Source organism: Psittacula echo (genome assembly GCF_963264785.1).
Source record: "Psittacula echo genome assembly, chromosome: 2".
Taxonomy (NCBI): domain Eukaryota; kingdom Metazoa; phylum Chordata; class Aves; order Psittaciformes; family Psittacidae; genus Psittacula; species Psittacula echo.
This window is the reverse complement of record NC_137737.1, coordinates 105,028,976-105,041,484: the sequence shown is the minus strand read 5'-3', so window position 1 is coordinate 105,041,484 and position 12,509 is coordinate 105,028,976. Positions and strand designations below refer to the sequence as shown.

At 44.9% G+C, this 12,509-nt stretch overlaps 1 protein-coding gene across 6 annotated transcripts in view; it reads right to left on the bottom strand.

Moving 5' to 3' along the window:
* Positions 1-8,415: 8,415 nt before the first annotated feature.
* The window catches only part of FAM210A (family with sequence similarity 210 member A), a 16,378-nt gene continuing 12,284 nt past the window's right edge, over positions 8,416-12,509 (bottom strand). For all 6 annotated transcript variants that reach the window (XM_080611970.1, XM_080611974.1, XM_080611973.1 and 3 more), the window contains 2 exons: positions 10,527-10,638; positions 8,416-8,998 (listed from right to left, as the gene is read on the bottom strand). In XM_080611970.1, coding sequence (XP_080468096.1) covers positions 8,666-8,998; positions 10,527-10,638 — 445 coding nt within the window. In that variant the 3' untranslated portion in view covers positions 8,416-8,665. The remainder of the gene's footprint in view (positions 8,999-10,526; positions 10,639-12,509) is intronic.

The following is a 12,509-nucleotide window of genomic DNA, read 5'->3' as shown; positions in this document are numbered from 1 at the left end:
TCAGAGGTGGGCACCATCACAACCACCATCACCCCCTGTGACTCTTGGCCAGAGAGCTGCTGTCTGTGCGGAGAAAGTGCTGCCCACATCGCAGGGATGTCTCCTGTCAGATGCCTGCAAAGCACAGAGCAGCTGTCAGTTATTATATTCAGTTTAAAAACCTGAACGTGCACAAGTCCATGGGACCTGATGAAATCCATCCGCGGGTCCTGAAGGAGCTGGCGAATGAAGTTGCTGAGCCACTGGCCATCATATTTGAAAAATCATGGCAGTCAGGTGAAGTTCCCGATGACTGGAAGAAGGGAAATATAACCCCCATTTTCAAGAAGGGGAAAATGGATGACCCAGGGAATTACAGACCTGTCAGTGTCACCTCTGTGCCTGGCAAAATCTTGGAGCAGATTCTCCTGGAAGGCATGCTAAGACACATGAAAAACAAGGAGGTGGTTGGTGACAGCCAGCATGGCTTCACTAAGGGGAAATCCTGCCTGACCAATTTGGTGGCCTTCTATGATGGGGCTACGGAACTGATGGACAGGGGCAGAGCAGTTGACGTCATTTACCTGGACTTGTGCAAAGCCTTCGACACTGTCCCACATGACATCCTTCTCTCTAAATTGGAGAGACATCAATTTGATAGGTGGACCGCTCGGTGGATAAAGAACTGGCTGGATGGCTGCACGCAAAGAGTTGTGGTCAATGGCTCAATGTTCAGCTGGAGACCGGTAATGAGTGGTGTCCCTCAGGGATCGGTGTTGGGACCGGTCTTGTTGAACATCTTTGTCGGTGACATGGACAGTGGGATTGAGTGCGCCCTCAGCAAGTTTGCCGATGACACCAAGCTGTGTGGTTCGGTTGATACACCAGAGGGAAGGGATGCCATCCAGAGGGACCTCGACACGTTTGTGAGGTGGGCTGATGCCAACCTTATGAAGTTTAACCATGCCAAGTGCAAGGTCCTACACCTGGGTTGGAGCAATCCCAGGCACAGCTACAGGTTGGGCAGAGAAGAGATTCAGAGCAGCCCTGCAGAGAAGGACTTGGGGGTGTTGGTCAATGAGAAAATGAACATGAGCCGGCTTCAGTGTGCGCTCGCAGCCCAGAAAGCCAACTGTATCCTGAGCTGCATCAAGAGGAGCGTGACCAGCAGGTCGAAGGAGGTGATCCTGCCCCTCTACTCTGCTCTCGTGAGACCTCACTTGGAGTATTGTGTGCAGTTCTGGTGTCCTCAACATAAAAAGGACATGGAACTGTTGGAACAAGTCCAGAGGAGGGCCACGAGGATGATCAGGGGACTGGAGCACCTCCCGTATGAAGACAGGCTGAGAAAGTTGGGGCTGTTCAGCCTGGAGAAGAGAAGGCTGCGTGGAGACCTCATAGCAGCCTTCCAGTATCTGAAGGGGGCCTACAGGGATGCTGGGGATGGACTCTTCATCAGGGACTGTAGTGACAGGACAAGTGGTAACGGGTTCAAACTTAAACAGGGGAAGTTTAGATTGGATATAAGGACGAAATTCTTTACTGTGAGGGTGATGAGGCACTGGAATGGGTTGCCCAGGGAGGTTGTGAATGCTCCATCCCTGGCGGTGTTCAAGGCCAGGTTGGATGAGACCTTGGGTGACATGGTTTAGTGTGGGGTGTCCCTGCCCATGGCAGGGGGGTTGGAACTTGATGATCTTAAGGTCCTTTCCAACCCTAACTGTTCTATGATTCTATGCCAGTTCTGCATAGAAAAAGTAAGAGATTGTCAGACTTCTTGTTTTGGTTTGGTCTTCTATGTAACAGTACTTTTAAAAAAATGAATGTAAAAAACCTTTTTAAAAACAGTGCTGGAAATTCAGCTGAGGGATGGGAGGTAGGATCTCCTCTGATTGCAGGTTAGTCTCGTTCTGGCCACTTGGGCAGACCCAGAAGGAGCTAGAAAGATTTCTTTAATTATGTCTCTTCATGAAATTTTTCCCTTGTTTAAGGTCTGTTTACTTTTTTTTCCACTCCTAAACAAGCCTGTGTATCCTCCCCTGTTTTCCTTTCTCTGTGATTGTCCAATCAATTCATCAAACTGAAGCCCAAACTTACTTAACGCTACATTTTGCCCTGTGGGCTTCTGAAATCAAGATGTATTATTTCTGCTTAAGAAGATCATCAAAGCAGCCAGATAATTGCCAGGGGATGATTACGAGTCTCTAATTACTATTGTTGCTGATGGTAAGTGATGAACAAAGACAAATGCAGTACAATACTCTAAGCTGACACCCTGAAGGGGACACAATCACAAAGCGTGTTTCCACCTCGGCTACAGTCCTGTCTTGGGCCACTAGTTTGCTCTGGTCCCTGCTCAGGAGACTATTCCAGCTCCAGCCCCTCTTTGGCCTGTACCTTCAGCTCTGGCACTAACTTCAGCCATGACTGGCTCTCTCTTTGTTCAGGCCCACAATTTTTTGGCCGTTGCTTTGGCTCCAGCCATTGCTCAGGCCATGATTTCAGCTCTGGCCTCATCTTGGACTCAGACTTCAGCTCCAGCCTCGTGCTAGGCCATGACTTTCACGCTGTTCATAGCCATTCCTGGCTATGATTTTGGTTCTGGCCCCATCTTGGGCTGTGACTTTGACTCTGGGTCTGCTCAGGGTGTAAATTCATCTCTGGCCCAGTATCGGGCTGCAGTCTGGGCTCAGCTCCATCTTGGTCTGCAACTTTTTTGCCTGCCTGTTTCAAGCTGATACTCCAGCCCAGTGCTGGCCACAACTTTGGCTCTGGCTGCATTCTGGCTGCACTGTGAATTCAGCTCCAGCTCCTGCTCTGGCCCTATCTCAGACCACAGCTTCAGCTCCAGGCTAGTATCAGGCCGCCACTTCAGGTCTGGCCCCTGCTTGGGCTGTGACTTTGGTACTGGTGCCAGACTGAGCCGCAATTTGGCTTTGTTGAGATACTGGAGTGAAACTTTAGGTCCTGCTTGGCCCCATCTTGGCTTTGAAACTTGGCTCCAGCCCAAACATTTGCCACAACTTTGGCTCCAACCATTGCTCAGGTGGCTACTTTGGCTGTGGCCCCTCCTCAGGAAGCTACTGTGACTTGGCCCCTGTTTGGGCCATGGCTTTGGCTCTGGCCCCATCTTGGTTTTGTTACTCTTTCTGCAGCCACATCTTCATCTGCAACTTTGGCTCCAGCCATTGCTCAGGCCACAAATCTGGCTCCATCCCCATCTTGGGCCATCACTTTGGCTCCAGCCTGGTGTCTGCAGTTTTGGTTCTGGCCCCATATATGACTTCATCTCTGGCCTCACACTGGCTCCTGCTCAGCCTGCAACTCTGCCTCTGGTGTCAAAGGCAGTTACTTTGCCATGAGCTTGATAACAGATCACAGCTCTGGCTCTGGCCTGCCTGGGAGGCTATTGTGGCTCATATTTGGCTGCTACTTGAGCTCCAGCCCCATATCGAACTGTGACTTTGACTCTGGTCACTTTGCCATCCCCATCTTTGGTTTGATACTGGGTTGCAGCTTTGGCTCTAGCCCCTGCCTGGTTCATGACTTCTGCTCCAGCCCATTTCATACAGCAGCTTTGGCTCCAGCTTGTTATCAGGCTGCAGCTTCAGCTCTGATCCTTTTTGGACAGTGATTTCAGCCCTGTTCCATATTCACGCCAGTGGCAGATGCTTCTGAGCCACATCTTAAGCTCCTGTCAGGTATCAGGCCACAGCTTTGGCTCTGGCCCAGTACTTGATCAGGCAGCAACTCAGGTGCCTGCTCCTACCCCTATCTGGGTCATGGCTTCAGCTCCACTCCCATCTTGGGCTGCTACTTTGGTCCCATTTTGAGCCACAAGTTTGTCTGCAGCCCCATATGAAGCTGTGATTTCAACTCCAACCTCATCTGAGCTTCAAGATCAGCAGCGGCATCATTCATGCTGCTCTGGCCCACTCTCAGGCCATGTGTTTGGCTCTGGCCCCTATATAGGTTCAACCCTTGCCACATCTTGGGTTGTTACTTTGCCTGTGGCTGAAATCTTGGGCCATGGCTTCAGATCTGGCTCCATCTCTAGATCTGACTTCAGCTCCATTCCAATTTCAGGTCACAATTTTAGTTCCAGACCCATCTCGGGCCTCTGGCTTAGGTCTGGCCTAATGCTGGGTCACTACTTCAGCTCCAGTGGCTGTTCAGCCTGTGACTTTGATTAGGGCTTGGTCATGACTTTGGCACTTGCCCTGTGTTGGTCTGTGGCTTCATCTCTAGTGGCATATCTGGTCATGATTTTGGCCCAGTACTGGGCTGTGACTTCAGCTCCTGCCCTTAGACCACTACTTGCCTTTGGCTCACATTTGGCTCCAGTTCATGCTCGGGCAGCTAACGCAGCTCTGGCTGCTATTTGGGCAGTGCTGCAGGCTCTGGCCACACCTCTGACCATGGCTTTGATTCCAGACCATCTTGGGTTATAACTTTGGTTCTGGCACTACCTCAGGCAGTGACTGCTGCTCTGGCCTGATACTGGGCCAATTTTTGCTCCAGTCCCTGTTTGAGCCATTACTTTGACCCTGGCCCTATCTTCAGCTGCAATTTTAACTCTGGATATTGTTTGGGCTGCAATTTTGGCTCTGGGCCCATCTTGGGATGCGATCTCAGATCTGGACCCTGCTCAGACTGTGACATCTACTCCATTCCCATCTTTGGGCCCCAGTTTTGGTGATGGTTCCTTTCTCTGATAACACAGCATGTAACGTGGACTCATCTGGGACTGTGTCTTGGGTTCTGGCCCAGTTATGAGCCCTGCTGTTGGCTCCAGCCAAAACAGCTACACTAAAACACACTCAGTGATATCCCAATTTCAGGTTGCAATTTCAGGTCTAGGCCCATCTCAGGGTTTAACTTCTGCTCCATCCCCATCTAGGGCTGCAACTTCAGTTCTGGTGCCATCTTGGGGATGCTACTTTGGCTGCAGTCCTCTGCACAAGAGGCTGCTACAGCTCTGGCCCCTACTCTGGGCAGTGACATTGGCTCCAGTTCCATCTTGAGCCCTGACTTTTGCTGTTGCCTGACACTGGGTTATCACTTAGGCTCCAGCGTGATATTGGGCTATGACTTCAGTTGCAGGCTCAGCTTATGTTCTCATGACTACTCTGGCTCCTGCTTGGTCCCTGGCTTCTGCACTGGTGCAGTCTTTGGCTGTGACTTTAGGTCCTGCTCAACATTTTTGGCTCTGGCCCATGCCTGGGCTGCAGCTTTGGCACTGGCATCAAATCAAGCCTTGACTTTGTCAAGATACTGGGACGAGGCTTCAGCTTCTGCCCCATCCTGGGCATCAGTTTTAGCTGTGGCCCCACCTCAGGTTGCTATTTGGGCAACCATCTTCAGCTGTGACTTCGGCTCCAGTGCTTGGCCTGAAACTTTGGCTCCTGCACCTGACTGGGTCATAGCTTTGGCTTGGGTCATCATTTGGGCATTGTTTTGCCTCCAGCCCCATCTCAGGCTCTTAATCTATCTCCAGGCAGACTCTGCCTCTAACTCTTGCTCAGGCTACTACATCAGCTCTGGCACCACCTCAGGCCATGACTTTGGGTTGAACTCCTGCTTGAGCAGTCTCTCTGATTGGGTCCTTAGACACACTTTGTCTTCAGCCCCATCTTGGGCCACTGCTTCTGCTGTGGCTCCTTTTCTGGTTGCTACTTCAGCTCTAACTCCAGGATGCTAGGCTGCCAGGGGAAGAAGACCTCTGCTATCACTAACTGAATGGTCCTGCAGGCAATGTAAGGTGCTCCTGGGCTTTCCCCCTCACCAAGCACTCTTGGTGCTCTGCTGGGGATAGCTCAGGAGCTGTGCTGCACACTCTCTTGCTTGTGCCACTTGTTAGCTGCCTCAGTGACAGCTCTGGGTGCTGTGGTCAAACTTTGCTTTCCCAGGCCATGCCATCTGTTCCCTCTGTGCTGCCAGAGACACTCACTGATGCTGCTCCCCCTGGAGGGACACTGCTGCCACGTGCAACTGTGCCAACTGTGTTGGCTTGGGCACCAGTAAGAGGAGACCCTGTACTGTCCCCAGCTCACCCTTGTTTGGTGCAAATGCCTAGCCTGTGAGCCCAATCTGGGCTCACTGCCCCTCCAACGGGGGGGTGAACACCAGCTTCCAGGCACATGGACCCACACTACATTTTACTGTCAGTAACAAGAACTGCACCCTTGTACTGTGGTAAGAGCTATGGAAATCAAATTATAAGCAAGATACAAGGATGAAAGTCAACCTTAAAATTGCAGTTGGGTACACGCTGGACACCCATCATTCATTCCATGGGCAGCCCAGGAACACCCCAGCTGGTCTCCGCACTAATGAGGCCATGTGTTGACTGCAGATGAGGCCAACTTGCCAATAGGTTACCAATACAACCAAGCATTCAACTAATTGTCACAAAAAGCTCCGCAGGTCATATTTTCAGAGCCTTCATTCCCCTTCTTGTGTAGATTGATCCACGTAATTGTGTGCTGCTGACATGCTGGGTGGAGGATGCAGCTCTCCCTGAAATTCCAGGTTGCTCATGCTGCAAAACTGACCAGACAGTACACAGCAATGATTGGCAGGTGCCTCATCTAGGGGCGGAAGTGGTCACGTATGATAGTCTACTGCACCTAGAGAAGAAAGATCTTTTGATGAATCATGTAAGCACTGGAGCGGTCACAGGCCAGCTGGACACAGGGAAGGGCAAGAAGATAGGGGTACAAAAAGGACATGTAAAGAACAAGTTCTAACATGACTGGGGGGGCTATAGACCCACCCTAGCACATCAAGGTGCCCCTGTGAAACCCTGCCATGTGCAAAGGGGAGATGGATGCTATAAGTTGCACAGAGGTTCCCGCATATGGCCCCAGAGCAAGAGGATGATCATGCAAATACTACTGGGGCAGACTTCAAGCTCTGCAGGGTGCTGCAGGACATAGGCAACACTTCCCATAAAAATGGAAAACCAGAACAAATGCCAGCATCAGAAGAATGCGTGCAGAAGAATGTGTAAGAAGAAGTACACTAAACAGAAACAAAGAAAAGCATCTATTAACTCCAGTCCTACAGTACTGTTCATCTCAGCAGCACACAAGTTCACAGATTTAATAATATTTATCAGTAATATGGCACTTTACATCTTCAGGGCACCGAATTTACAATGATTATTCCTCACAACATCCCTGTGAGTTAGGCATTACATTGCAGTTACTATTTGACATGTGGAAATGAGGCAGAGTCCTGCACAATCAAGTTAATGAAGTTCAACTCACTAAAACACAGGGAGGCCCTCAGTGACTTGACTGAAAACATAGAAGTGGGGCAGTGCTGATATTTTATCAGCTATAATTATTTTACTCTAGTCATTTACAAAGCTCAGGGTTCAACTCTGTTGCTTCCCCATACTCCCCTGCAAAAACCCCACCTTTGTTAAACAAGATACACCAGCAGAGACTGGCTAAAACATGAGACCTGTAACAGGAATAGGAAAAACATACTTCTTTAGCCAGCATTTGAATAAAGCCAAGACAGCAGTTTGCCTGCCCAGTCAAATAGAACAGTTCCAACTTTAGTCCTTTATGACATCTCTGAGACAGCATTTCAGCTTCAGCCATGAGTAAGTATTTGCTTGACCCAAGAAAATCTAGAAGGAAAGAAAGTTTGGTAGACTGTCTCAGAAATTATTTTAGTTGAATTGTTCTACCGAAGCCTGAGGGACTCTTGAATAGGAGGAAGAACTTTTGGGTTTAACTCTTAATTTTGCATGTATTTAAAAATCCACTTAACATACGCATTTCTCAAATAAACTTCTCATTCAGGGTTGTTTTTCTTTTTTCTCTCTCTCCAAAAAATGAAATAGAATAGTTTTGTAAAGTTTAACATGATAAAAAAATAACCTAATTTTTAATATACAATTATTAATATAATTTTATAATTTTCTACTGTAAATCAACTTTAGGAAACAAAGTATACCTGACAGTATGGCTACTGCGATTAATTCATCCTCTTAGAGCTTTCATTGAGACTTCTGAAAAGATACACCATCCAAGAAAGATTCATAGTCTCAGCCTCTAAAGGATCACAGCTCAGCTCAAGTCAATACAGTCATTATAATTCATTCAGGCCAAGTAGCTAATCCATTGATTCCTTCATGTGCATTACCAGTGATAACGGTCTGTCATTAAGTTGAGAGATGATCACGACTGAAGAGGCCTGGGTCCACATACTCTGAAAACCAAAATATGTTGCCTTTTGCAGTAGAGAGAGAAATCTTCCTTCTCATTTAATGGAAGATTCAATCTAATGGAATAATGGCTGTGCACTATGACGGAAGAATAAAGTAGTGGTTTTTGGAAGAAACTATCTTTGAGGGGTACAGGGACGAGGGTGCGTGTGGTGGAGATAAAAAAAGAGAAGACAGAGTAGCCATTAACACTATTACCAATGGACATACAGACTTCTAATCCAAGATGCACTTTTCCATCTGTGAGTTGAAATCTCATTACAACCTCTCCCTCAGGGAACTTTAAGCTCAGTGAATATCCTGAAATTTTAAATCCACAAAGCAACTGTAGTCTCGGAAGGGGAGAAGAAGAAAAATAGAAAGCTCGGAAGTGCACTTCGTATATCCTGTCTCACAAAGGGTTAAAGTGCTAAGTTTGGTATAGCCAAAAATTAAGCATCTCTCCTACTCCTTTATTTTTTTAAATGAAACTTTATCTTTGGTTTCTTGTATCTTCTCCGTAATCTTATCCTTTGTTTCCTCCATCTTCCCTGTAATCTTATCTTTTGTTTCCTCCATCTTCTCTGTAATCTTTCCTTTTGTTTCCTCCATCTTCTCTGTAATCTTTCCTTTTGTTTCCTCCATCTTCTCTGTAATCTTATCCTTTGTTTCCCCCATCCTATCTTGTATATATTCCTTTACTGGTGGTGGTGTGGACATGTAGCCATGCTTACGTAGATACTTAACAGTGATGGATGTTCCTCCCAAAGTCACAGTGTATCTGGCAGGAGTTGCAATCTTCAAGAAAACAAAGAGGACACCATATAAATAAAACAGGACAATACTATCTAGCAACAGGTATTTTTGAGAATTTATTTTGGCCAGCATCAGATACTAAAAAGTTCTTCTATTTATAAGGAAACAGGCCAATTTATAGTGCATTCCCCCAGAAATGCGTATTTTTTTTTTTTTTTCACAAAACCAGCACAGGCATTAGACTTCTGTAAAACAAAACAACAAAACCCCCAAACCCAAAATCCTCTCTGTGCAGCTGGTGGGACATGCATTAGGCATCTCAGAATGCAATCCAGAACAGACAGCATGTAAACATGGAGCCACATAAGCAAAAAGGAAATACTGACATGAAGATATGCTTTAAATTCTAAAATTCACAAGAGTATAGGCATCTTTCAGTCCAAAACTAGAACTCACACGTAGAAAACTAGAGCTCTAAAGGAGACCTTAAAAGGTCCACTAACCCAAGGCGCTACAAACCAGGTTTATTACTCTAGACAGACTAACCTGCTCTTTCAGAACTTCAAAGAAAAGCCTACACAATTTTCCATTTGCCACCTATTCTAGTGCTTCCACATCTTACAAATTTCTTCGAACACTGCCAGATCTCCCAGCTATAATAAAATCTTCATACTTAAGCACATTTATTTATTGGTTTCTTCTAGGCACAGGAATTATTGGCAAGAGTAGTGCTTTCACTTTTTCTGTTTTTTTTTCTTCTTTTTGAAAATGACTCCTTTAAATACCAGCTAAGAAGTTTCCAAATGTGATGTTTTGATGAGTGGCATTTGAAGCAAATACAGTATTTTCGTTTTGCATGGTCTGACATGTTTCCCTAACAGATTGTGCACAACAGAGACCCAAACCTAACTGTAAGTAACTGATTCCAACAGGCAACTGAAGTACTTGACAATGGTGGAGAGCTAAGGTAGGAAGACAAACTAGTGAATCCTCTAGGATAAAAATAACTGCACTTTCATCTGCAGATTTTAAGGTGTTTACCTCTTTATCCATGTTAATTACATCAGGGATATAGAGGAATAAATTAAAATCTCTGAGGGCAGAGAATAATTTTGCAGCAAACAAGTTATTTTAGAAAAACAGATAAAGTCCTTAAAGAAATACATGGCCTCTATACACAGGGGAAGTTTAGATTAGATATAAGGAAGAAGTTCTTTACTGTGAGGGTGGTGAGGCACTAGAATAGGTTGCTCAAAGAAGTGGTGAATGCTCCATCCCTGGCAGTGTTCAAGGCCAGGCTGGATGCCGAGTCTTAGGTGACACAGTTTAGTGTGAGGTGTCCCTGCCCATGGCAAGGGGGTTGGAACTAGATGATCTTAAGGTCCTTTCCAACTCTGGATTGATTCTATGAACTTGCATGTGACTATCCTTACTACAAAATGCATGCTCAAGTATGTGTAATTATCAAAGAGAGAAAACACTATTAATTCTTTCTGCTGTAAACAAGTAAACCCTGTTTAGTTCACCAGGCAAGATTTAGAGCTTGTTTACAAACTGTAATTATACTTACTTTATACAATCCGTATGCGGTTAGTGCATTTCCACTCTGGGAATTTTTTAGGATGTTCACCACCGTGTCTGGTAAGCCAATCAACTCTAGGAATGGAACAATGTTCACTCCTCTACAAAAGAGGAAAAATTGGCAACCTGAATTGGAATTTGAAACCTAAGCAGTGATTTATAGTACCATTTCCATTCTTTATTATACCAACTTTGCAATTTGGTAGCAAAGTATTTTTTTTAGCTAAGCAACACACTTACAGGATTTATATTTCTGTACATATAGGCAAATTAACATTCTTTTCAGCATTCCTAGATGTGACCCATTTATATTATCTCTGTTGGGCTCAGTAACTACTAACTTACCTGTGTCCCCGTTTATTACGTTTGGAGGTAAGCAGAAGTGGTAAGACAGCTACTCAGGCTCCAGTTGTGCAGGTTCAACTTCACGCTCTGTTTTGCCTAAAAATTACCTTTTTGTTTTCTTTTTAAAATTTCAGACTAATCTGCAGCATGCCCAGAAGCACAGAATCCATACTTCAGTGTCCACTATTCACTTTCAAATACATCAAACAAATGGAATGTGGCAAAAGAAGAGGAAGTGACATGTTATATGGACAAGGCTTCAGGGGTTTTGTGCCCAGTTCCACCTTGTCAAGATGAGTGGAGGGAGCTCCTATCACAATTTCTTTCAATTTGAAAACCAGGGAAGCTAACATAAGCACTAAGTTAAAAAAAAAAACCCAACAGACAGCTCATCTTTACATTACAGTAGAAAGCTACTGCAGAATGCATTTATAGAAGACCCGTCTTTTCAATACTTAGAGATGTACTATTATTAGTATATCTTTACCCATTGGCACTAATATTTTAAGCATTCTTCTGTATGTGTGTACTTTAACATCAGGAACAACAGCAGTCAGTAAGTTACCAGAAGCTACAACCTGAAAGCCTATCCCCAGAACAGAAAATGGAGACATAGTAAGATCTGAAAGACAGCATTAACTGTGTTATTTCATAAACCACCACTGTTTGGTCTCATATCATGAGCAGGCATTCTGAAAGTTATTTTTCCACTTCAAGAGGCTGCTGCTCCTGTGGCAAGACAAACTGAAGCTTTGTTATAATTACTTTCTAGTTAAATATTCCAGTCCTTTTGATCCGTCAAATACTTTTTTAAGCAGCTAACTTCATTTTTTCAAGAAAGCATCTTCACTCAGTTTGAAATGCCTGGATGTAAGCATCAACATGAATTCTTCCAAAGCAAAATATTTTTATAGCTCAAGACCTTTATTCCTCGGACATGAGCTAAATTTAGCATGACATTTGGATCTATGGCTCCTAGAAAGGGCAATTATGCCAGCTGGTTAGAGTAACTAAAACAAACACTTGTGTGGTAAGGCATTCTGATGTCTAAGCCCCATCCTTACCACCGCAAACTACTGTTGTTTCATGCTTTCTATTATTAAATATACAACACTAGCAATCTAGAGAGAAACATCTACTGATATTTAGCAAACCATTTGCAGATAGATAAAACCTATTTCATCTGACTAGCAGCTCATATCTAACATAGGGTTTTTTTTTCCCTAATACACCACATTTTCCAGAACAGTATCTGGCACATGCTATAGCTGAAAGAAACTAAAGCTAGAATAGTTAATTCCTATTTTTTCTTTTAGCCACACAAATATTTAACTTCCAATTAACAAGTCTGGCCTACAGTAGCAATTTTTCAGTGTAAGGCAGGAAAGACAAGAAACAGAAGTAAAAGGGAAAAGATACACATGGCTTGTGAGGAGCTCAAGATAAGGTGAACAACATGGAAGTCCAATGATGAGACAGGATTAAGGATGAAGGGGGAAAGGAAGTGATGAAATGACCCTCAAGTCCAACAACAAAAAAAGAATAAGTCTATAAAAATCTCACCTAGCATTTGAAATCAGGATTGCAAATCCCTATCTCTACCTTGTGAGAGTTTACTAATATTTTC